The sequence below is a fragment of the Erpetoichthys calabaricus genome, chromosome 12 (assembly GCF_900747795.2).
Source record: "Erpetoichthys calabaricus chromosome 12, fErpCal1.3, whole genome shotgun sequence".
NCBI classification, from domain to species: domain Eukaryota; kingdom Metazoa; phylum Chordata; class Cladistia; order Polypteriformes; family Polypteridae; genus Erpetoichthys; species Erpetoichthys calabaricus.
The window spans coordinates 136565288-136590727 of record NC_041405.2 but is presented as its reverse complement, the minus strand read 5'-3'; the positions used below and the strand labels follow the sequence as shown (position 1 = coordinate 136590727).

Here is a 25440-nt window from a genome sequence, read left to right as displayed (position 1 = left end):
GATGTTAGCTTTTCTTCAGGGTTATTGAGGACCACTTCACACAACAGTATTCATTTTTGAATCAGCAGTGTTAATTTTTCTAAATTTGAAACATGTTTTTATGTCCAATTGTTTAACTCTGTTTGTTTGCCATGGATTCCAATATAGCTGATGTCTTTCGAGCAGCAACTACTTAATAACAAACAAAGTTTCACAAAAGAAGGGAGACCACTAGAGCTGGATTAAGTTAACTAATAGCTAAGATGTTCCAAAATTGAGTCCAGATGCTTCTTAGAAACTGTAAAAGTTTCCCCTTCAACTACACTATAGTCACTTTTTATGTGTGTTCCAAATCACTCAACCACTAGGTTCATTGTCATGTTTAACTTCTTATACTCCTGCTATAGTTCATAAAAACATTGGAACAATCTAGACGAGAACAGGCCATTCAGCCCAACAGAGCTCACCAGTCTTATCCATTTAACTCTTCCCAAATTAACATCAAGTTAAGTTTTAAAGGTCCATAAAGTCCACACTACTTGGTCACTTATTCCTTGTGTCCGTGGTTCTCTGAGTAAAGAAAAGGTTCCTTATGATTGTGAGAAAATTAACTTCAACATATTTCCAACTGTGTCCCTATGCTTTGGAGGAAGTCATTTTAAAGTGACAGTCTCAATCCACTGGACTCATTCCCTTCATAATTTTAAACACTTCAGTCGTATCTCCACGTAATCGTCTTTTGCTTAAACTGTAAAGGCTCAGCTCTTTTAATCTTTCCTCATAACTCATTCCTTGTAGCCCTGGACTCAGCCCTGTCGCTCTTCTCTGGACCTTTTCTAGTGCTGCTATGTACTTTTTGTAGCCTGGAGACCAAAACTGCACACAGGACTCCAGATGAGGCCTCACCAGTGTGTTATAAAGCCTGAGCAGAACCTCCTTGGACTTGTATTCTACATATCAAGGCGCTATATAACCTCACATTCTGTTTGCCTTCTTAATGACTTCTGAACACTATCTGGCAGTTGATCACGTAGAGCCCATGGCTCTTAAATCCTTCTCATCACGTGTACTATCAATTTTCAGATCTTCCATTGCATATTCAAATCTAACATTTTTACATCTTACATTTAATATGAGGGCAATCCCAAAAGTAAGGTCTCCAAAGTGGTGGGGACGTAGAGAAACTGTTCGTACGGCTGTTGGCCACACTGTTGTGATTGGTGCTTCCTCCACTCCCAAAACAAGCATGTGCGGCTTCGCTGGGATGCTCAGTCTTGGCTTGTTAGCCTTTGAAAATGGAGCTCCCATTGAACGCTACCGCCAAGTGCGAAGTTCGCGCAGGAGACCGTCAATTCCGACGAGACAGTCGCGAAGGTTGAGGAAAACATGGGTAAAGATCGGAGGTTGGAACTTCATCACCCACCCACCCTATAGTCCGGACTTGGCACCCAGTGACTTCCACCTGTTCCCTAAGTTGAAAGAACATTTGTCCGAAAGGCGATTCTGCTCCGACGAAGAGATGAAAGATGAGGTTCAATGCTTCCTGAAGGACATGGCGGAGAGCTGGTATGACATGGGCATTCTAAAACTACCACAGAGTCTACAAAAATGCATCAACCGAATTGGCGATTATGTAGAAAAACAAATAAGTCTTTAACCTTTAAAATCATGTAAACATTATAGAAAATAAACGGTTGCTTGTATTTCTAAAAAAACAGGAGACCTTACTTTTGGGACTGCCCTTATATTATACATTTATATTATTAATATATACATTTACATTAATAATATTTTACATTTACTGACATTAAATTTCATCTGCAACAAATCTGCTCAAGCCTTTATGCTGTCCAAGTCTCTCTGTAATGATTCAATCCACATAGCTTGGTTACATCTGCAAACTTATAAAAAATAAAAAATATATATATTAAAAATAGCAGCGGCCCTAACACTGATCCCGATGGAGCACCACTCCTAACATCAGCCAATTCTGATGAGGTTCCTCACACCATCACCCTCTGTTTCCTGTGTCTGAGCCAATTCTGCACCCATCTAAAAACATCACCCTGAACTTCCACTTTTTATTTTTATTTTTTTTTTATATAATTTTATTGTAATCATTCATACAAATCGATCAATTTTTACAAAAAATAGGATTGAAAAACAAGTCAACCCCCACCCCTGAGAGAGAGAGCATGGTCAATGGGGCAAAACTTAAGACTTGTAAACATACCTAAATTGATGAGTTTAATAGGCCAGTAGAGATGAATGGAGAAGAAAAAGAAATGTGGAGATAATTACTTCCTCTGTGCTTTAAGAGCTTATTCAAAAATTTTATTGATTATATCCTGCCAGGTTTAAAAAAAAATCTGCACAGATCCTCTAACTGAATATTTGATTTTTTCCAATTTCCCACTGACTTAAAAGAGGAGAGTTAGGATTCTTCCAGTTTAGCAAAATAAGTCTGCGTGTCAAAAGCGTAGTCAATGCACTAAAAGTTTTCATAACATTAATCGTGTCCCCCCTAGCGTTTTAAATAAAAACAGACAGCCTGATCTCAGAGCCCCTGTGTATTAAGATATAATCTCATAAATACTGGTACATCTTATAATAATCATTTTACCCAGCGATTCAACAATACACTTGATACGTCTAAAAATCATTCAAACTTTGGGTCTACTAGTCTGTATTATATTTCATTTATCGAAATGAATGGAAACACAACTGCATTATGTCTATTAAGCATTCGCCACGATATAAATTCCTGGGTCCCTGTTTAGGGTTCAGTCAATCTGTCTCCAGCCAGCTGTCCAAATGAGAATTTTTATAAAGCATAAATGTTTCGTTATCTCAGACTTTTAAAAAACAGGCAGCTCCGTACAGAAAACAACCAGTTACCGCTGGATTCCGATTCGAACGATCATGTATTTCACAAGCGGGTCCTTCTGTACATAGTTCAGAATACTGACGTCTTATGACCAAGTTTACAGTCACCCGGCCTGCGCTTTTAAACCAGGCCTGAATATTCTCAGAGGAGAGAACCTGTTTGAATTTTCATTGGCCGAGACCAAACTTAATTGATTGTAAAGCCCGTTTCGATAAGAGAAAAAAAACTAATATTGTTTGCTTAAGTCCTATGAACATTGTACATTAATCATTGTAAACGTAGATAGATAGACAGAAATATAAAATGCTACAATTTATACACACTCGAGCGCGCTCACGCTCCTACACAAGCACTTAAACACGTTGTAAACAAATATCATTTTTAAAGGGGAATTACCGGAGAATCAACTTGGAAATATCTCTCTATATATAAAAGAAAATCCTGGAATGGAAAGCAAATGCAAGGCTACGATGCGTGATAATCTCGTAAGACATTTTAAAGACCCGCGAGACCAAAGACATGCCCTACTTACAATCTATCAAATAGGACAATAGACAGCAAAACATTCAGTCTTGTGAAGGATTTGAGCACACACAGATCCAGGGCTCTCAGCGCACATAAAGCGTATAAGGACAGTACGTTATAAATTAAATGTCGACATCTAAACAAAGAAGAGAGCAGCGCGGAGAAAAGAGACTCAAATGCGTTGGACAGAAAAACGAGCAAAAAATAATAATCGAGGTGCAAATTCAGAAAATAACGAAAGTAATTATCAGCCCGGAACAAGTGGAATTGAAAAAAAGCACATCCAATCCAGCTCAGAATTAAAAGACAAAGTAGAACTTCATAAATATGTTTACAAACATTGGCGCGAAACACATGCAGAACAGGTTAGAGACAATGAAACCAGGGAAATTAGAAAGGCTCAAAAAAAAAAAAAAACTGCGCTATACACATGTGGAGAAAGTTAAAGGATATGAAAGTAGGAAAATTAGAAAAAATTAAAAAGAAAGTAAAGATCGCAGTAGTGCAAACAAACAAACTGCCTCATTTAACTGTGCACCAGTCTAACTTTGGTTTTGCACAATAATTACTACACCTTAACACTTACACCTTAACACTTAATTCTACTTTTACTTATTTATTATATTCTACCTTACTGTTATCTTTCAATCTATGACTTTTTGTTAATTTAACTGATATTCTTCTAACTTTGCACAGTTTTTGATAAGCGGATCAGGATGCATTTCACTGCGTGTTGTCCTGTATAACTATGCATGTGACAAATAAAGAATCTTAGGAATTTCAAAAACGGAGTTTACCACACATGCATTTATCGGTTACTTTGTTCATGTATATATATTTATCTGAAAAGCTTATTTAAAAAGCTACATTTACCCCAGGAGTCAAACATGTTCTGTCTCGCCATTGTACAAAAACCTAGACAAAAGCTGGGGTATCACCTTGGTAACCCCATGTACTTTTGGAACTGTGAGAGGAAAATAGCTCGACTTTACAGACAGGAGTCCAATGCAGAGCTCTACTTACATTTTTACTTTGTAAAAAAAAATTATTAACTGCTGATGATGTAGATCGTTTTGTCTGTGCTGAAATTCCAAACAGAGAAACCTATCCCGACCTCATTAAAAAGATTCAGCATATTGGGACTCGCAAGATTACAAATATTGTTTTTACAATGTTTTTACAAAAAGTTCTGAAATAAAAGTGAAACTAATGAAATAGCAAGAATTCAAAGAAAAAAAAAATCTTAAAAGTGTGTATCCGGAAAACCAAATACGGGGGTATTTAATATTAATATTAAGGATAAAATATTTTATAATATTAAGGATAAAAATTAATTATTAATTATAATATTAAGGATGAAATATAAGGATTCAGCCCCTCTGTTTTAAAACATGCTCGTTTAACGCTTATAATAATCATGAATAGGTCTTAGTCGGTGCTCTGTGCAGAATAGTCTGTATGAACAATAATTACATCTAAACCTTTGGCCGGACACCAAAAAGTCCGGTATTTTTAAAAAAGGAGCCTTCGTTATGCATAGATTTCTTTTAGCAAATGTCTGGCCTCACTTTAAGTTCGTTTTAAACTGAACCTGGAAGATACGAACTTATGTTAAAGTAATTATGTGTGAACATCTTTTGTATCAGCATAAGGATTGAGCCGGACTAACAGCTTAAGTGTGAACCCCCCACCCCCTTAGCTTCAGGATGCCGGAGCTGTTGGCGATATGCTTTGGAAAGAGTGTTTTAAAGCGCCTTTCTCTATCCCCAGAGGTCCGATGTGTTTAAGGCAATCTAACTTGGATGGAACAGGGCTTTTTAAAATATCCAAAATATACATCCAAGGCTTTTTTTTATATCAATTATAAAACCAAGGATAGACTTTTATACATCTGAAACATGTTTTAAAAGATCCCTGCTGCCTATTATTTAACTGTGTGTGTGATTTTTAAAATCCCTTAACTTTAAAAGTTAAGTACAACCTTTACATATCATGGTCAGAAGGTCTGGGCTCTCACGAACAGTCAGCCCTCAGGGGGGAGGGGGTGTGAGCTTGCCCCCCGTTGTTTGCATGCGATCTCACAGGGCCCTCCACCAGCGTGACACCCATCATCTTACAGCTATAGGCCCTGGACAATTTGCACCTGCGCAGAACTCAGGCCCTGGACATCTTGTACTCGAGGGCGGGCGCGCGGGGGCTTCTGCCTGTTCCGAGAGCCGGACAGTATGTATTTCTGTGGGCTTCATGCATCCAGCGGTGTGAAGTAAAGGCTTTTTCAGCGTAGAGACTGTCTGTGAGATGGAGAAGGCGACTTGACTTAGATAAAAGCGGTTTACAAGTGATAAAGCAAAGGTTAGATAGATATTTTAAATAATAGATAGATAGATACAGAGGTTTCTTACCTAAAGCAGTAGAGGCAGATCGGACCGGCTGGAACATGTGTGTGAGGTCATGTCATCGGAAGAAGTGGTCAAGGAAGTGGAAGGGCCCGTCATCAGGGGATGACTGACTGGGGCAGGAGGCAAAGGCAGAGCCTTCATGCCTGGGGACATGGTGGTGTGGATGGCAGGGTCTGGATAGAAACTTGGATGGACATGTCGAGGGTCCGGCACCAACATGCCTGGACTTGTCCTCGGGAGAGGGGGGCCGGGGTGAAGGAGGGGGCAGATATCCATCAAGTCTGCTCTTGACAATTTCCTGGGGCAAACAGGGGTTGGGTTGGGAATGGGTTTAAGAAAGGGACAGTCATCCAATGAAACGGATCTTGACAGTTTCCTGGGGAAAACAGGAAGGGGTGGGGGTGGGTTCAAGGAAGGGTCAGACATCCATCAAATGGATCTTGACAGATTCCTGGAGAAAACAGGAAGGGGCGGAACTTAATGACATCAATCCAAAAGGAGCGGGGCTTAAGTTATCAATCATTTTTTGACATTTTGACAGAAAATCCCTAGCTTATACTACTAATGAGATATTTGCTGTTTTCCAGTCCTTCAGAATTTCCCCAGTATACAGTACAGTGACTTCCTAAAAATATGCATCAGGGATTTATTTCTCTGCGGTGGGTTGGCACCCTGCCCAGAATTTATTTCCTGCCTTGTGCCCTATGTTGGCTGGGATTGGCTCCAGCTGACCCCCGTGACCCTGTGTTCGGATTCAGCGGGTTGGAAAATGGATGGATGGATGGATGGATGGATTTATTTCTGTATTCGGTTACCTCCATAAGAACACAAGAGTAAATATTATCTGGTCCTGGTGATTTGTCTGATTTCAGTCTGTTTAATCTAAGTAGTATTTCACCCTTTTCACTTTCCAAATCACTCAGTACCTCCTTAGTAGTTCCTGTGACCACTTGAAAATTGTCTCACTAATTCTCCAAACAGTAGTAGCCACATGTGTACAAAGGGATTGGATTTAATCAGTGTGAGTTTATGACCCACAATTTCTGCAAATTCTTCATTTGCGCAGAACAATTGCAAGCCCCAGTCCTCATTGTAAATGATGTTTAATGGCTTACCCGCAAGTCTAAATGCCAGGTATATCAATCATATCAATCCATTCTGTGTAGCTTGTGTGCAGTCCCAGAAATCTAAGGTCATCACAGACCTGTTGTTTGTCAATCTCACATGTCAATGCCACAGATAGGCTCCTAAGAATTTGAATTGCTACTGCATATGGCCAGAAATAGGTGCAGGAAGACCGTGGGTGTTGCAATATGGATTACACTTGGTGTCACTGCCCACCTGCCAAGTGGTTTTGCCTGCCTAAAGTAAAGTCATCTCTGATGGAGGGTCACAGGAATCATCGGGTAGTGGGGTCTTTTCATGTGATTGGCTGGCCCAGCGCTATCCCAGCTGTGGAATGGCCAATTCGGGGAGGCAGCTTGATGGCTGAGGTCTCCAGGACTCTAAACAAATCCAAATCCTATTATGTGATATCATCTACTATTAAATTCTGCTGTGTACTGCTGTGTGAGATCTGGGGATTTCGGAGGCCATGGAATGTCACTGTTCATGAAATGATGCACCTTACAAACAATCTGTGAATAACTCCTATTGATTTTCGGGCAGTATGTGATGTGGCTCCACCTGGGAACTTCGCTTTGAAGGCTGAACCCATTTCTTTGAAATTACGCACCCATGTTTTAATCGCATAAGCAAGACGGGACACGATCATAACATCCTCATAATGGTGAAATTCCCTTTACGCAGCAGTCACACTATCACTATTTTTATAAAAGGCTTTCACAGCGAACGCTCATTGCACACCACCATTATAACTAATGGCCAGGCATTCTAAACGAGGTCACGTTGGTCCCAAACAACTGCTGAAACCCCAGGCACGCCAACACCTAGTTCCAAAATTTCCTGTTTCCTCGCACCGCCCTGTTGTTGTTACCAATTCATAGCACTTTGTAAAGATCTGTTTTCTCTTTGCCATTAAAGAGACTTTCCCTGTTAAATGACATCAAAAAAGCCAAATTAAATCCACTGAGACTCAATGTTGTATATTGTGGGATATGGCCGGCCATTCACCCCGGCCAATACCCCCAGGCCGCCAGATGTAGCCCTCCCTGTGGAGTGGCCCCAAATGCCAGCAGGGAATCATGAACAATGGAGTGTTTATTCACAGCCCTGCTGGATACCATGGGGGCCGCCAGAGAACGTTGCAGGGAGGATTAAGGACTATTTTCTCTACAACCTGGAAGTACGTCCCAATCACATGGACAGAAGAAATGAAGTACTTCCGGGATGAAAAAGAAGAGTTTTGATCTGACCCGGAAGTGCTAGGAAGTCACATGGACTGAGGGTTCAGAAGCACTTCCGGGTCAAGGACTATAAAACGACTCTGGGAGATCCCAGCAGTGAGCTGAGTCGGGAGGAAGGGTGGCAACGCGTCTGGGAGTGGAGGATTATTGATTATTGATTGTAGTGTGCAAATTTATGAATATTGTGGAGTGCAGGGTGCTTGGCGCACATTATTATTATACTAAAGTCAACTATTGGACTTTTATCTGGTGTCTAGCGTCTGATCAGAGGGTTCAAGAGAGCGAATAAATGAAAAATGTTGAAGGGGGTGAATACTTTTTATAGACACTGTATAATGTTAATGAATTTCTATTACTATATTTGTTTACTAATCAGAGTGTAATTTGTTTTACTATACACTCAGACTTTCTTGTGTGCTCATACATGTAAATAGTTTGTGTTTTGTGGCATGGCGGCTGGAAGCTTGTGCAAGTGCTCTGAGGCTGTGCCCACTGAAGAGTGCTATACAGAAATGAACTGAACCTGAAATTAACTGGCACTCTATCCAGCACTGGCCAGATGTTTCTGAGATACCACGAGAAGTAACAGAATAAATTGTTTACTTGAAGTCAGGTTTTAAGCATTTGAACTCCAGTAGTTTTAATTTAAACATGTGGTTTTCAACACTAATAGTTAGATAAACATCAACGACCTCAAAGCTTCTCTGAGCACTTCCTGTGTTGTAAACACCATCAAAGCATGCAATATTATAACATGATTTCAGGCTGGGCTAATGATCCCCAGATTCATTTGAATCACCCATTCAATGACAACAAAATCATTAGGTGGATTTGCTGTAAAAATGTTGTGGGAATTAAATTATAAAATAAATATCTGCAAATGAACCGAATTTTAATTAGGGAAACTCAAGTCTCATAATCCATGTATCCATTTGTCCATCCAATCATCAATCCTCCCATCTTCTGAACCTGCTTGCTGTCGAAAGTTGTCAAACATTTGTAAATCCTGTAGTATTTTCTGCTCATGTTTGTCAGTTTTGTGATGTGACCTTTGGTTTTCAATTCTGAATGAAGTTATTAGGTTGTGTTTAATGCCCCATAAATTCTGCAAAGAAACATCAGCATTTGTTTGAATACTGCACTTCCTTTTCACATACTGTACATCAGTTTTGATTGGCAGCAGGTATTGGGGGGACAGGGACTCAATATCTTGTCAGGCTCAGGATCCTGTTAACTTAGGATCTGTCCATGGGACATGGGTGCAGTGATTAGCAAAGTTCCAGAAGATTGGGTACACATCCTTGAGGAGATTACTTTTGTCTTCGTATCTTTTTGCTTTTTTTTTTACTTTTACTATAAAAACCCAAAGACATGTAGGGTTGATATATTGACATCTCCAAACTGGCACATTGGCTTTGCAAAATGGGCCCTGAGATGGATTGGATGACAACCAGTTTAGGGCTGGATGGCTGGACCTTAGACAAGGCCTGAATTCTATTTCAGAGATGGCCTTCCCTCTAAATAAAATTGATCAGTTTTAGATTGCAGCTCATACAAAACATAAAAACCAAGAACACCAACAGCAGGTCAGGACAGTGACCTCAGGAAGCAACCTGTTTATTTATACAAAGAACTAAATTAAGGGGGCAGCACGGTGGCGCAGTGGTAGCACTGGGTTCACTCCCCGGGTCCTCCCTGCGTGGAGTTTGCATGTTCTCCCCATGTCTGTGTGGGTTTCCTCCGGGTGCTCCGGTTTCCTTCCACTGTCCAAAGACATGCAGGTTGGGTGCATTGGAGATCCCAAATTGTCCCTAGTGTGTGCTTGGTGTATGTATGCTCTGCAGTGGGCTGGCGCCCTGCCCAGGATTTGTTCCTGCCTTGCACTCTGTGTTGGCTGGAATTGGCTCCAGCAAACCCCCTTGAGCCTGTGTTAGGATATAGCGGGTTGGAAAATGACTGACTGACTGACTAAATTAAGGCTCCAAACAAAATGGATATTAATAAATGTAATTGGTCTGGTCAGTTTCAAAATATCGAGTGGTGCATGTCAACTTACATGAGTAGAGATCACTGGGCATGTCAGATTATGTGACTGCATGACAACTTTCAGCACAGTTTCACTCTTCCAAATAGCTGCATGCTTGCCCCTTTTTGTGATGGCCAATAATGCACTGCCTGAAAGAGCTGTTGCTGTACAAAGGGTTAAGGGTTTGGGTGAGTTCATCTACAATCTCAGGCCTTTTTTTTTGTATTTTCTCCATTTTGTTATAGTATGTTAAAAATAGACATCAGACGGATAAGCTTCCCTTTTGTTTGCTTTGATCAAAGCACCCACAATCCTTGTAGATACACTATATAGATTGCAGTTCTGGGTGGCCGCTCATTGGCTGTCAGCTCCCTTGCACACATAGCCTGCCTCTACGACTATTTAATATTGTCTGAGTGAGCCACAGACTAGTTGGGGAGAGTCTCTGTGTATGTCAGATTAGAATGACTGGCGATCATGGGAGTTCCTCCATCTTCCTATGTGGCCACTAGGGGACGTACCAGAACCCCAAACCCCCAGACATGATTGCACCGCAGCTGTACAAGTTCAATTAAACTGCTTTTAATTAACTCAGCAATATAGTACAACTCCTTCTCTTCTTGTTCTTCCTTTTCTTTTTTTTCTACAATTCCACTCCTTACTCCATACCTGACTCGAACTCCCCCTGAATCGAGTGGAGGGTTCGCTTTTAACTCCAGACCTGGGTGTACTTCCAGTGCTTAATCTATTGCCCCCGGGAAGCACTTCCAGGTCAGGCAGGACCCCAACGGTCCTTGTGTTGTCAGTATCCAACAGCCCCCCTAGTAGTTCCCTCAGAACCCAGCAGGGCAGGCCCATGGGACCCTAAGTTCCATTGCTGCCACTGGTGCCCACCATAGCAGGCATTCACCCATTATCCTGACCTTCTAGGTACCTAGACCCAGTCAGAGTGTCCTTCTGAGGTTGCTGGGACACCAACTCCAGTATAGCTGCTGCCGCAGCATCTTCCTGTATCCATGCCCTGGCATGACAGGGGAATATCACTACTTGCCGGCTGTCCTTCCTTTCCTATGTCTTCCTGACCAAATAAGGGAGCAGGATCCATCCCGGCAGGGCTGTTCCCTCACACCTCCAACTATCTCCAACTCACTAATATTATGTAAATGAAGTCTACAATAGAAAATTGCTGAAAAAGTCTTGTAATGTGACATGGCCTTTACATATTGTATCCAACACCAATATGGAAAGACTGAGGCACCCACCAAATAAACGTTAAGCCTAAGGATAGGCACGTTTATCTATATTATTAAACAACAGTTTAATTTATGCACGGCGGACGCACCAAAGCGCATGCGCACTGCGCCGCAGCACCCCAGAGTCAAACCCAGTGGCTTCCCAGAGTCAGTAGGTGGTGCCCAAACAACACAACCTGTAAACTAAACTTGCTCTGATCCACTGTGCCAGCAGTCGGTGTCAGCAGAGGCAAAGGAGTCATGGCTCCAAATGGAAAGAGCTCAACGATGTGTAATACAAAACCGAGCCCGTAGTTCCCAGAGTCAGTGCGTGGCGCCCAAACACCATGACCTGTAAACTGCACCTGCTCTAATCCACTGTGCCAGCAGTCAGTGTGTGTAAGTTGGAGTATGCTTCCTAACAGTAAACGACTTCTACCTAACGACACAGCCACAGAACAACAAAGACGAGACCGCATGGATAAAAACAATACACGGAGGCTAGGAGTCACGGCTCCAAATGGAAGGCGCTCAACGATTAGTAATACAAACACGAGTCCGTATGGCTACGACCTGTAAACGAGCCCGTATGGATAAAAACAATGAACGAAGGCGCCCACACAAAGAAACCGCTTTAGTACAAATATGTTTATTTAAATAAATGAAAACTTTACCATGGCTACAACCTGTGAACTAAACCTGAGGTAAAGCGTGCACGCTAGGTTGTACAGCCACCCGAACGCGACCGCCCACATCACTGCACCGGATCCGCCACCATGATCACTTCAGCACGCGAATCCACTGCCGTCAGCAAACGACTTCTCGCTGACGACACAGCCATAGAAAAACAAAAAAGAGACTGCATGGATGAAAACAATAAACAAAGGCGCCCACAACGCGCTTCTGAAACACCAGAACCAGATGAGTCACAGCTCCAAAAAGAAACCACTTTAGTACAAATATGTTTATTTAATTAAATGAACTTTCCCAGGACGCACCCACCCTCCATGATATTTCATCCCTCCAAGTATCGGAGGGAACAGAAAGTGATTGCCATTCTTGGATTTGCGATTCTTTCGAGAATCGCGGGCTTGCTGGTTTAATATGAAGCATACTTTAAAGCCTATATGTTAACCTTATACTAAGCCTATACTTTAAGGGGTAGCATCAGCTGTTATAGCCAAAAGCATCACCTCATACAATTGCAAACACTAACTTGAAATTAGCTACTGTTTGTCCAGCATCCCCACTGTCATACACTTTGTCATACACTTTGTCATACTCCATGATCCACTGAAGACCTTTATCTATTGCAAGGGATTCTGTTTATTTTCTGCGGTAAGAGTATCCATCTGTGTTCTTGAACCTTCCTGGACTTGTAGGGTGTAGTGCCACTCTTCCAGAGGTTTATGGAATACAGCACTCCATGTACCTGTGTGATAGATGGCTATCAATCATGTTCCAAGTATCTTCACGGTAACTTGTTAACCACTGCAATTTTTCTTTTCTTACCATAATGATAATCTTGGTTCTCTACTAGCTAACTTATGTGGATTTCAAATATTGTTGTATTCACCAGCCTGTTGTCTGTGATGACACACAATGCGTCACACCAGTCTTCTCACTTTTTTTCTAAAACAATCAAAATTACAATTTCTGTTTTTAAAAGTCAAATATGTATTTTTGGCTGACTTTGTAGAGAGGTGATGAGGGGTCTCTTGGGGTTTGGAGGCTCCTGTGCTTTGCTGGGTTAGCTTTGGTGTCCACTACACCAGATTGTTCAGAGCCTACCCTGGTCAGATAAATTGCCTGAGTAGTGGTGAGGAGGAGAGTACAAAGCATGGAAAAAGAGAAAGGAATGAAAACAGAGCATTAGAACATTAGAACAATCTAGAAGAGAACAAGCCATTCAGCCCAACAAAGCTCACCAGTCCTTTCCACTTATTTCTTCTAAAAAAACATCAAGTCGAGTTTTGAAGTCCCTAAAGTCCTACTGTCTACTGTGGTCGAAATTTAACATCTTATTAAAAAAAGAAACATCCTCTAACAGGACAATTCAGTAATCAGGCAGGAGAAAAGCTGTTCATTGTATCTTTTAATGACTCCTCGGCAAAATGCCTTAGAAGGAGTATTCTTCAAAAGCAGTCCATTACAGCATGGTCAGAGTGGTCCGAATGGTCAGATAAATAAAGAATAGAGGTTCATTTTATAAACTGTTGAATTTACATACAGTGTCAATCAATGCATACATTTTACTCTGGTTGGTTCGTTGGTTTGCACCCAAATGATTTATATAAAATAAAAGTCTATTATATTATATTCTGGTTCTTCTTATACCTTTTGAGATGAGCTACCACCCTTGAACTTTCTGTGTGTATAACAACTGTCCATTCTTGTTGTTTATAGGACATCTGCTGATTTCATAGCCATCTCTTAGTCATCCTTCAGGACATTTTGTATATTACATCAACCTTTCTTTTGGTACATTCTTCATTTACTTGACCATCTCACTATTTTTCCCAAACCAATTCTTATATTTCAGTGTACATTTTGTTGTTTATTTGATCTTTATCTCATTTCCGGTATTTATTAACCCTTTATGCTATTTCTTAAAGATGAATGCTATGTTACCCTAAAATTATTCTTCCAAACTATCACACTACTTGGTAGCTTATTCTAAGTGTCTATCATTCTTTGTATAAAGAAAAACTGATTAATGTTTGTGCAAAATTTACCCTTAACAAGTTTCCAACTGTGTCCACGTGTTCTTGATGAACTCATTTTAAAGTAACAGTCTCGATCCACTGGACTAATTCACTTCATAATTTTAAACACTTCAGTTATTCATGTCACCTCTTAATATTAAATATAACATAACAGGCTGCTTTAGTATAGAATTGTCTTTTTTTGTAAAAGTGCCCGTCACACTTCTAAACATTTCTGCTCTTTCTTGAAACAATGAGCCATGTGGGTGTGCACAGTACCTGAGTCTGCTGTGTACTGACTGGCATCAGGACTGGTCCTGACTTTACAACCAATGAGTCCGAGATTGGCTTTGCTCGTCTGTGACTGTAGTAATAAAAAAGTAAGTACCTGAAAAAAATAGATGTACTTTTGTTTTTTTAATTTTCTTTTCCTAAATATTCCAAACTTTGAACTTAAGTATAAATTCTCAATCTGTGACCTCGGAGCCCTGCCACTAACAAAAGCTGAGCTGAGCCCAAGGTGAGAATGGTGATGACAAAAGGGTCTCAGATTCCCTCATGAATGGCAGTGACTATAAAGTGTATTAAATAACCAGGATAACTTTTGATCTTTAGAAGCCACGTAAAGTTTAATTCTATTGAGTTGCATATTCTTAAAGAAGTTGAGGCTGAACTCATAAACCAGAGGCTCATCTGCTTAGACAGAAAGCTTTATTTATGCAAGCTGGCAGGCAGTTACATTTGCTAGAAGGCATTACTGCAGGATGCTGACTAAGTCATTGTGTGCTCTCCTTTCTCTAATGCAGGCTGGCACATTGTGGATGTGAGTGGCATGGTAACTGTAGGGGGGAGATCTCTGCTGAGGAGCTCAGCTGGCTTACTTCAGTGTGGTGTCATCACCATCATGGGTTGGCCTTGATATTCCTTCCAATCCACTCCAGGTAGGCAGACACTTTCACGTACACATTATTGCGGTTAGGGTCTTCACACCTATTAATTTCATTAGAATAGGTAAATGATACAATCCCCACAGCTTTTGGCGGACAGGCTCCATTGACTGGACAGACCAATGGACCTCCGGAGTCACCCTGAAATAAAAATGAAGGACTTTTCATTTAGAATATCTGAAAAATAAAAAGATGGTCATACCAAATGAGTCACTTCCTGTTCATTTTACATTTATCAAGATTCTCGTGATCCAGCACAGACCAGTTGTGAGCTGCAAAGGAAACTGATTCTGACTGGAACCAGTTCATTGCTAGACCCACTCATGATCACTTACATATTTTTTGCTTTATGCCCTCCCCCACCATAACTTATTGTCTATGGGGGAACGTTTTAGATTAGCCAAAAATTTCAATGTCCAGTTTTCGATGGATCTCGATGTTGCAGGGTCCCCATAATCCCCAAAACATCCATATCTTGATGATGAGTGTGTGTCTGTCTCTGTGAATGTGTGTGTGTGTGTTTCTGTGTGTCACAGTTTCTTGAGGACGGTCTAGAGGTAAAACAGCTGGATGGAAAAATACCAACCTCGAAACTTAAGCCTGTTATGAGATGACGATGTGCTGATTAGTTTTTGAGCCAAATCATGCAAGAGAAAGAGGCATTCTAGAGGCCCCCTTAAATACAGTAATTCTGCAATTAATTATGAATTCTTCTCATCAATTGCTATTGTAATGACCTATTTTATGAACAGAAAGATCAGCATCAGAGCGGTAAATAATTACTGAAATGTTATAGCATAGTTTGGGTAACTTGGTTGCAAGGGCGCAAAGCCTACTGACACTCACGTCTGAATGTTTTGAAATTGATCTAATATGCACACATTTTGGATGTGGGGGGGAAAGCCTGTAGAGTAACTGAACAAACACAGGCACTAACATGAAGAGAACATGCAAACTCCACAAGCTGTGCAAATGACCAGAGGGTTCAGATCCAAGACGTTAAATCCATGAAATAGCAGTGTTAACCACTGTGTCACCCAACTGTAGTTGTACTTTATTAAGAATTTTGAGTGCTCGTATTTATTGGCTTTTGCAGTTCTTTTGCAAAAATTGCTCTCTAAGTGACCTCTTTGGGTATCTTGTTGACATACAGTAGTAGTTAGTAGCATCATGTCACAATTATACAGTGCATAATTCAAATTCTAACTTTCTGTGTGAAGGTTACATGTTCTGTCTGTGTTCATGTGGGTAGTAAACAGACAGCCTAACTAGGGACACAGGGATTAGTATTCAAGGTTGCTCAATAAATCACATGTCTGTTTCTTTTCTACAGTCAGGAAGTAACAGTCCTGGAAGAAGACCCATGACCCCGGCTAAGCTCTGCTGCCCTCAATCTCTCTTTTTCTGCCTACTGGGGTATATAACAACCCTGGATTATTGGTCTGTCATCTATTCCTTCTATCAATGGGAGTTTTTGTTGAAGCTAAGATGTATACTTACTTTACAAGTCCCTTTAATGCCGGTGCCTCGTGCACAGATTGCTGTGGCTGTTAAGTTCAAATTTCTTGCGGCCTTGCAGTTGAAAACGTCTTGAACCTTGACTTCTACTTCTCTCAGCACATCGCTGCCATTCCCATTGGAGTTTGTTTTGCCCCATCCTACCACAGAGCATCTGGTGTTGGGACGGACGTCCACAGCTGTCTTTGGAATCTTGATGCGTTGCACCTCCCTTGTCCATATGGCTCTGTGCTGCAGCTGATTAAAATGAATTAAAGACATGTTGTGATTAGTCTAATCAGTCCCCATTGCTTACTGACTTGCAGTGTTAACAAAGTCCCCCTTAATTCAACTCTCAGATCAAACTGAGAAGAAATCATGGTCTTCTTAACTGTGTAGTGTCAGCTAATGAAAGGCTCTCCAGGTGGCAAGAGTTTACCAGGGCAAGGGAAGCATAAAGTTGATAGGATCTACTTAAACCTTACTAAGAGCCTTGGAGAAAGCAGGAGAGATCCTTCTGGGGTGCATACAACTGTTGTTGTGCTGGTGACCTCTTATACTTAATCAGCAGGGCCATCAGCAAGGGAAGAGAGAAATTCATTTAGGGTGGAAATATTTGTTGGAGGGCAGGCAGCCCAGCTGAAGCTAGACCCTCTCCTTAAAGAGAAAGACCATTGGTATCAGACAAGAGTTTACAGGACCATCTACCCAACAGTAAGTGGCCACAAACTAGTAAAGCTTTGGTCAGGTTGTCCATTTAATGGCAAATCTGGTGGAGACTGGCCAGAGACCATTGCTTTTTTGTCCATCTACATTTGGGGGATTTGTAATCGCCTCGATTACTGCATCTCACTCTATTCTGGGATTATCAAATCTCTGATACAAAGGTTACAGTTGGTGCAAAATGCTGCCGCTCGCTTACTGGTTGGGACAAGAAAGTATGACTCTGTTTCTCCTATTTTAGCTTCTTTACACTGGCTGCCTGTCAGTTTTCGAATTGATTTTAAAATCTTACTGCTAGTTTTTAAATCTTTACATGGGCTGCCTATTTATCTGAACTGTGTGTTTTACATCCGCCATCTAGAGTGCTTAGATCTTCTGGTCAGCTGTCTCTGGTTGTCCCTCGTACCAAGTGTAAAACCAAGGGGGGCAGGGCTTTTACAGCTGCTGCGTCTCGCCTGTGGAACTCTGTACCTCATCATATAAAGGAGTCGTCTACAATTGAACTGTTCAAAACAAGACTAAAGACTCATTTCTATTCACTTGGATTCCGTGACCTTCAGTAATCCTGATGGTTTCCTCTTTGTGATTATATAACATTACTTCTATTTTTTATGTATATAACATTACTTCTATTTATTTTATATTTTATTTTATGTTCATATATTCAATTTCTATTTATGTTTTATGTTGTTTTGTTTTTCTTTTATTCTATTATGGTAAAGCACTTTGGCTACAGCATTACTATGTTGTTTTAAATGTGCTATATAAATAAATTGACATTGACATAAATTGACATTGTAAAGTTAGTTGCTCTTTATCGATAATTTAAAGGCTACATGAGAGAACAACTCAGGAATCAGGGTCCTCATATATAAAACTTTGCTTTGATTCCATACTAAAATTTTGCTTATGCTAGAAAGGTAAAAAAGAAGTACAGCCAAAAAGAAAAAAAAACTGGATTCATAAAACTATACCTATGCCAGGTACACAAAAAGTTCCTTTATAAATCTCAAATCAACTTAAAACTATGTGTTCATGCACTCTTGTTTCGCCTCTCCCCAACACCTCCCACCATTAAAAATGCATATGGCTTAAAAAATCGCTTTTTGAATGTTAATGACCTAATTACTATATACATTTGGCCATGTTGTTTAAACTTCAGTGAAGGTGAACTTAAGATACTACTGATATTTGGCAGAGTTTAAGCAGTGGCTAGGGGGCCTGCTAACAGATGTACTAAAGTAAATGCCAAATATTTAAGGCCTCGGTTAATAATAAAACAATTAGGGATATGGTGACTCAGTGGTCAGGCTGCTGCCTATTATTAAGGAGGCCAGGATTCTCCCTGCGAGGAGTTTTCATGTTTGTCCATGTGGCTTTGCGCCAGCTTTTTTTCCACAGTCCAAAAATTGCAACTTAGGTGAATTATTGATGCTAAATCATCCATGGATGTGTATGTATTTTCCTCTTTTTCACACGCAAACACTTTTCTGTCGGCAAAATGGATCCTCAGACGTCGACACGAGTGATTGAAATGGTAGTGTGTGCGTGTCAGTCATTTATGCTTGCCTGTACAAACAGCGACATGGTGATATGGTGAAATATTTAAAAAGGAAAAATGTGATACCTGTCTCTTTGATGAAGCAAATAAATAACAGAAAACACTTCAACTTTCAAATCAGTAATGTTATGCTATATGTTGTTGTATGATATGCTATGCTTTTCTAAATTCTTCAAATAAAAAAGGTGATTATTTTGCCACAATTAAAATATGTAGATAAACAATCGTAAAAACACAGCATTTTCTGTCATTAAAATAATGTTAACTAGTTGTCCTCTGCGGCTCTGCCCATGTAGTAGTGAAACAGAACAAACTTTAAAATTCAATAAAAAAAATGTAATTCTGGCCAAGCAGAAGGTAGGTATGCGCCAATGTCAAACGTTGCCACTGTATCTAATTGTGTTCAGCTCTGTCGGGAGAGCTTCACCCGTGTGGGGAGAAAAGCATGTGGCTGTGATATCTCTGCCAATCAGCAGCTACTCTCTAAAATACACGTAGCTCTGATCTCTCTCTCAAAAATGTCAAACATTACTCCTTAACAATCTCTCAATGATAATGTCTGCTGAACAAACAGGTATAGCTAGCTAAGCGGAGGCAAGGTACGCTCTAACACGTGGTGAGTGGTAGAGCAACTTCCATCTCTCTCAGATTTGGTATCGCAAGCAAACTATGATACGCAGAGCAATGAGAGAAGTCGCAAAATCAACCGGAATGTTCAAGCAAATTATAGAAAAAAACCCGATCTAAATCCGTTAAGTAGCTCTCTCGTGAAAAGCGGACAAACAGACAGACAGACATTAGATTTTATATATATATATGGAATTTGTGTCCTTTTTTGTGATTATCATTGACTTATAAGCTGATTTAGACATCCTAGAGTCATCCTCTTGGAGTTGTGTGCTGAATTGGACCCTACATTATAGAAGCCATCACCCAGAAATATTGTGATCCCTGGATGGATGGACAGACATCAAAATGCTACTGATGTGTAACTGAAATATGCAACTAAAGAAGATTTTTTTGTTCATAGCATTGCCCTGCTGCCTGGAGTTGCTAAATTGCCAACACCATAAAAGTCTTTGTAGACTTTATAGATGGTTGAATCTTTCTGTCACTTTAAGCCAATTTCCATGCCAAGCATAGGTTTTATAAATTTCGACTTTTGCATAAAAACTGACTTAGGCACATTTCTGAATGCAAGTAAGTGCAGAGACACCTGGAGCCACTACAGGGAGACATATGGAACAAAATCAGGCCTAGCCAAACTAATGGAGTGAAAGGAGTGAGAGCAAGCGGGTTAGCCACCCCTCCACGCAGTCAGGGACTCAAGCCCTCTTGTAGGAAATCCCAGTAGGTTTTTTTATTTTTGGTCATCTACTTTGTGTCCTCCTTGTACGAATTCCACTTTAAGTATTTTTGTAATTATGGCTCCAGCTCTATTTACTTTTTGGTCTTCTGAAGTTCTTTTGGGCTGCAGAAGTCTGTCCTTCCTACTATGGAGACCATTAGTTAACATGAAGAAGATGCCAGATACGGGGGTACGATCATGCAGTGCTTGCAGATGATGCCTTAGAGGTCCTGGGACACAGATTCAATTACTAGCACAGTGATCAAATGCAGTTTGTATGTTTGCATGACAAAATGCAAAAGTGACCAGGTATGAGTGAGTGCAAGCATGGGTTTCATTACATACTATATGTAGATGGGTCAGCTTCCCATCTAGGTTTGGTTCCCACTTTCTCTCCAGTGCTGCTGAAAGAGTCTCTGTCACTTATGAGACACTCTGGCATTGGAGTGAGTAGGTTTAGAAAATAAACAAATGAGTCAAAATAATTCTACATCTTCAACAACATAATGTTGTCACATGAATGATGAGCCGCAATCACCATCACTGAAGCTCCTGGGAAACACACCCCAACCATCTGCCCTTTAGCCAACTCACTGAGGACTCATCTCTAGCCACACCATAGAATGAAGCAAAACTAGCAGATGAGTGTCTTCCTTTGAGCATGCTGGGATAGATAGATAGATAGATAGATAGATAGATAGATAGATAGATAGATAGATAGATAGATAGATAGATAGATAGATAGATAGATAGATAGATAGATAGATAGATAGATAGATAGATAGATAGATAGATAGATAGATAGATAGATAGATAGATAGATAGATAGATAGATAGATACTTTATTAATCCCAAGGGGAAATTCAAATATTCCAGTAGCAGCATACTGATAAAGAAAATATTAAATTAAAGAGTGATAACAATGCAGGTATACAGACAGACAATAACTTTATATAATGTTAACATTTCCCCCCCCCCCGGGTGGAATTGAAGAGTCACATAGTTTGGGGGAGGAACGATCTCCTCAGTCTGTCATTGGAGCAGGACAGTGACGGCAGTCTGTCGCTGAAGCTGCTCCTCTGTCTGGAGATGACACTGTTTAGTGGATGCAGTGGATTCTCCATGATTGACAGGAGCCTGCTCAGTGCCTGTCGCTCTGCCACAGATGTCAATTTATATATTTATATATACATATTTATAATTAGGATTCAAATTTTTGTGTCCCTCACTGTGCCACCCTTTTTTGACCTCCACCTTTGTCTGCTAAAGCAGCAAATATACCTGTCCAAAGCAACCCTTTGCTAGGGGACAGCTTCCTGTTACTTAATACTAAGATGTCTGCGGAAGTATCTGGGAGACTGGAGCCACGGGGCTGCTGTGCCTTCTATCTGTTTTCTGTGCTTGTGCCAAAACTCACCTTGAGAAGCATGATGTCATTTTCTAATATCTTATTATTATATTTTTCATGAAGAATGATTTTCTGTATTGGAATCACCTGCCAGGACTTCTCTCTTTCAATGCGATTATGAGCTCCAAGAAGTGCAGTGATATTCCTGTTGACCAGAAAACATCAGATGAATCAGGAAAGAGTATAGGGAGAGCAATCCTGTGACCATTCATAGTGGATGGATCAAAACAGAAATGACCAGAACACCTGCTAAAATGTTACTCTATCTATCCATTTTTTAAAACCATACTCTGATTCTTTTAAATAGTTACTTACTTACATGTTGCTTTCATTAAACAGTTTCCTATTGTTAGTCACCAGATCCATTACCTCCAAGAAAGTACAGAGGTGGTTATAAGAGCAGATGATGTCAACCAACTGAAAAATTCTACAAGCACTACAGAATCACCCCGTGGCCTAATGATTAAATCAGTGTGGCCAAGTGTTTAAGGCAATCGCCAATAAGCCGTAAGGCTTCTTGTTCACTCCCTGTTTGATTTACAGTTGTAAATGTGATCAAGTCTAAGACGTACAGTCAATAAGTACAGCACAGGTATACAATGCTTTGTGATGGAACAATTATAAACCTTGAATCTGAAGTTAAATTATATAGATTGTTCAGTAAATGAACAAAATGGAAGTTTGTTAAATAGCTGGATAAAGTAAATGAAAGAATGGCTGGGTTCATTTGATGGATGGATGGATGGGATCCTAGTCTATTCACATTAAGGCTACTGGACACTTCACTTAGCAAACTGTCTTTAAATTATGAGGTGAACCAACTGCTCCAAACTGAACTGGATGCAATAGATTTAGACTTCTCATTAAATTAGTTGTCACATTAGGTGTTCCCATGCTAAAGTTGAGTAAGTAAAGACATTATTGGGGAGGCAGAGTAGTAGAACAGTTAGCTCAAATCCCTGTCTCGGTGACATGTATGTGTTTTTTCCTATTCTCCTCATGTTCAGGTTGTAGTGTTCTTAAGGCTGAAGCAGGGACACACTAATAATAACGTTTTTAATGCTGTTTATTCACTAACACTATTCAACTAACTCTCCATACAGCCTTCAATACTCACACCTTTCCCTATAGACATCATATGTCCCAAAAGACACAGACCATAATAATCAATAACTGAACATACAATAATTGACAACAGCATTACTGAAAAATCACATACAACACAGGTGTTGCTATGTCAAAGTACATTCATGTTACTCCACATTGTAAAGGTGGGTACGATTGGCAACACTACGTTGTCCCACTCTGTATGTATGTGTTTCATGGTGCCATGTGGCAAACTGCTAATAACAGGAAGGACAGAATGATTTTAAGACAAAAGTAGAATAACTTTCTGATAGAAGTCAAATTTATCTTAAACATCCATAAAACATAAAACATTTGAACTTGAAAAGCTTGCAATTTGAAAAAGATGGGCTTCTCATTAAAATTGGGATCAATCAGTTTCAGAGTCTTCTCAAAATTGTAAGTGTCTAAAACATTAAACCTCAGATGTGAAAAAGAAAACTCCCTAAAAAATGTTCTAGTGGTTCATATTCAGTAAAGTCTCTCAGGCTGACACATTTCAGCATCTTGTTTTCATCATCAGGGTCTAATGAAGCCTTAAAACAATGGATAACTCTTATGACATGTTAAACAAATTTTGTATAAATCTTAACATTTTTGACATGTCTCATCGTAACATGTGTTTATTCAGAGTACTTACGATGTAAACAGTAAACATCACAAAGATCAAAATTTGAAAAAGTATCCTTAAGACACATTACCTCTCAGATAACCCAAAACTTGTACACTTTGGGGATTCTTAATAATAATAATGATAATTCTTTACATTTATGTAGCGCCTTTCAAGGTACTCAACGCACTTTACATAGTGAGTGGGGGGGGAGGCACTTCAACCACCAGCAATGCTCAGTATCCACCTGTATGATGCGACGGCAGCTATTTTGCACCAGTATACTCACCACACACTAACTGGTGAAAAGGTAAGAGAGACATCCAATTAGAGACAGGGGATGATTAGGGGGCCAGAATGACTAGGCCATATTGGGAAATTGAGCCAGGACATCGGGATACATCCTACTCTTTATGAAGCATGCCCAGGTATCTTTTATGACCACAGAGAGTTAGGACATTTGTTTTACGTCTCATCTGAAGGACGGCGCCATTTTTACAGCATGATGTCCTTGCCACTGCAATGGGGCATTGAAATCCACACACAGACCACAGTGTAAAGGCTCTATTTTCCTGGTTGGTCTCCAATCCAAGTACTGGTCAGGCCCGAACATATTTAGCTTCTGGTGGATGACCTGTTCTGAAGGGCATGTGGTGTGGCTTAGCCAATTATCATTATAAAATGACCTGATCTAATCTATTAAACTGTTCCCAAATCTATTTACCTCAAGCAAATAGCAAATTAGCCACATTCCTTACGTACATCAAGCATTTGACCCCAACTATAATAAGAAGCCAGTTATTTTCAAATTAATGGAAGCTATTACCATCTGAATTAATTAAATTCTATGGAGATTGTGGCATAGCCTATGGCCAGAGGTCTTGCCCAGCTAGGATGCCTGTATGCTGGAAGGACAGAGGGAGAGAGTGAATCCAGAGCATTACCTCCCCTGGAGTGCTAGGTGGCAGCCCCACTAGTTTGCAGCAGTGCCTCAGACTCCTGAAGGACTCCATGGGAGCTGGAGTTTGGTTCAGCCCTGTTGGGGTCCGTGGGCACCACCAGGGGGTGGTGCACCTGCTGCTGAGCCCTTAATTGCAGCACTTCCACCACACCCAGAAGTGCTGCCAGAATTAGGTCAACGAGCACCTGGAGCACGTCCAGGTGCCTTATGAAAGGAGCCAACAGCCACTACCCCAGGAGCCAGGGTTGGGTGGGAGAAGATGATACGTGTCAGGAGGAGTGAGTGGAGGAAAAGAGAGAAGAAAAGAGAGAAAGAAGAGAAGTGTGTTTTGTGCTGTGCTGGGACTGTGCTGAATACGTGGGAAAGAGGGGAAGACATTTCCCATGTGGAAAAAGAAAAAAATAAAAGCTTGTGTGTTGCACTTGTGTCCCACGTCTGTCTGTGTCGGGGTTGGGGTGGCTGGTACTCCCCATGGTGTTCCACAACATTTAAGTTGCATATACTTTGTTTGATAGCTATTTGACATTTGTATTAAATACTTCTGCTGTTCCCCTTTATGCTTCTTTAAAGTATTGCAGTAAGTGTCTTTAATAAGAAGATCCCTGTGATACACTGTAGCCCCATGCTGGATGGGCTCCTGCCTTACATCCACCAATGTCAGGAGAGGCTCCTCCATCTCCCCGATGTATACTTGTAAACAGAATATGAAGTCGCGTTTTAGAGATTAAGCAGATGGGATCACTTACTCTCCACTGCAGTGGGCGGCTGACAGGATGAATTTTCGATGAATGATGAAGCCTCCACAGCTGTAAAAGTTCTCACCTCTTTTAATCTCCAAGGAGGCCATGTAGGGTTGGCTGTGCGGTATGGCCTCTTTGCCATCAATGATTTTCTCAGCTGAGACACCTAAATGAGAAGAAGTGCCCATGTGAGACTGAGCAGAAATCTTAAAATGTTAATCAGGGCAGGGATGTCATTGTTCCCCATCACTTTTTGAGTAAAAAAAAGTCTAATTTGTCCTCTCAGCTTTTCATGGAATATTAAACAATAAAAACATTAAACAATAACTCAAGAAGGTCATCAACTGAGATTACAGTCACACTTGTCCTTACAGTCTTGGCTAGCAATTTGGTGACATCAA

General features: G+C 40.5%; 1 protein-coding gene across 1 annotated transcript; it reads right to left on the bottom strand.

Moving 5' to 3' along the window:
* Window positions 1-14738: 14738 nt before the first annotated feature.
* Window positions 14739-25201, bottom strand: LOC127529949 (mast cell protease 1A-like). Its single transcript, XM_051935360.1, has 4 exons — window positions 25046-25201; window positions 21613-21748; window positions 16567-16821; window positions 14739-15207 (listed from the first exon to the last, which is right to left on the bottom strand). Exons 1-4 carry the CDS (start codon window positions 25144-25146, stop codon window positions 15022-15024), a joined length of 678 nt encoding a protein of 225 aa, XP_051791320.1. The 5' UTR covers window positions 25147-25201; the 3' UTR covers window positions 14739-15021.
* Window positions 25202-25440: the final 239 nt, after the last annotated feature.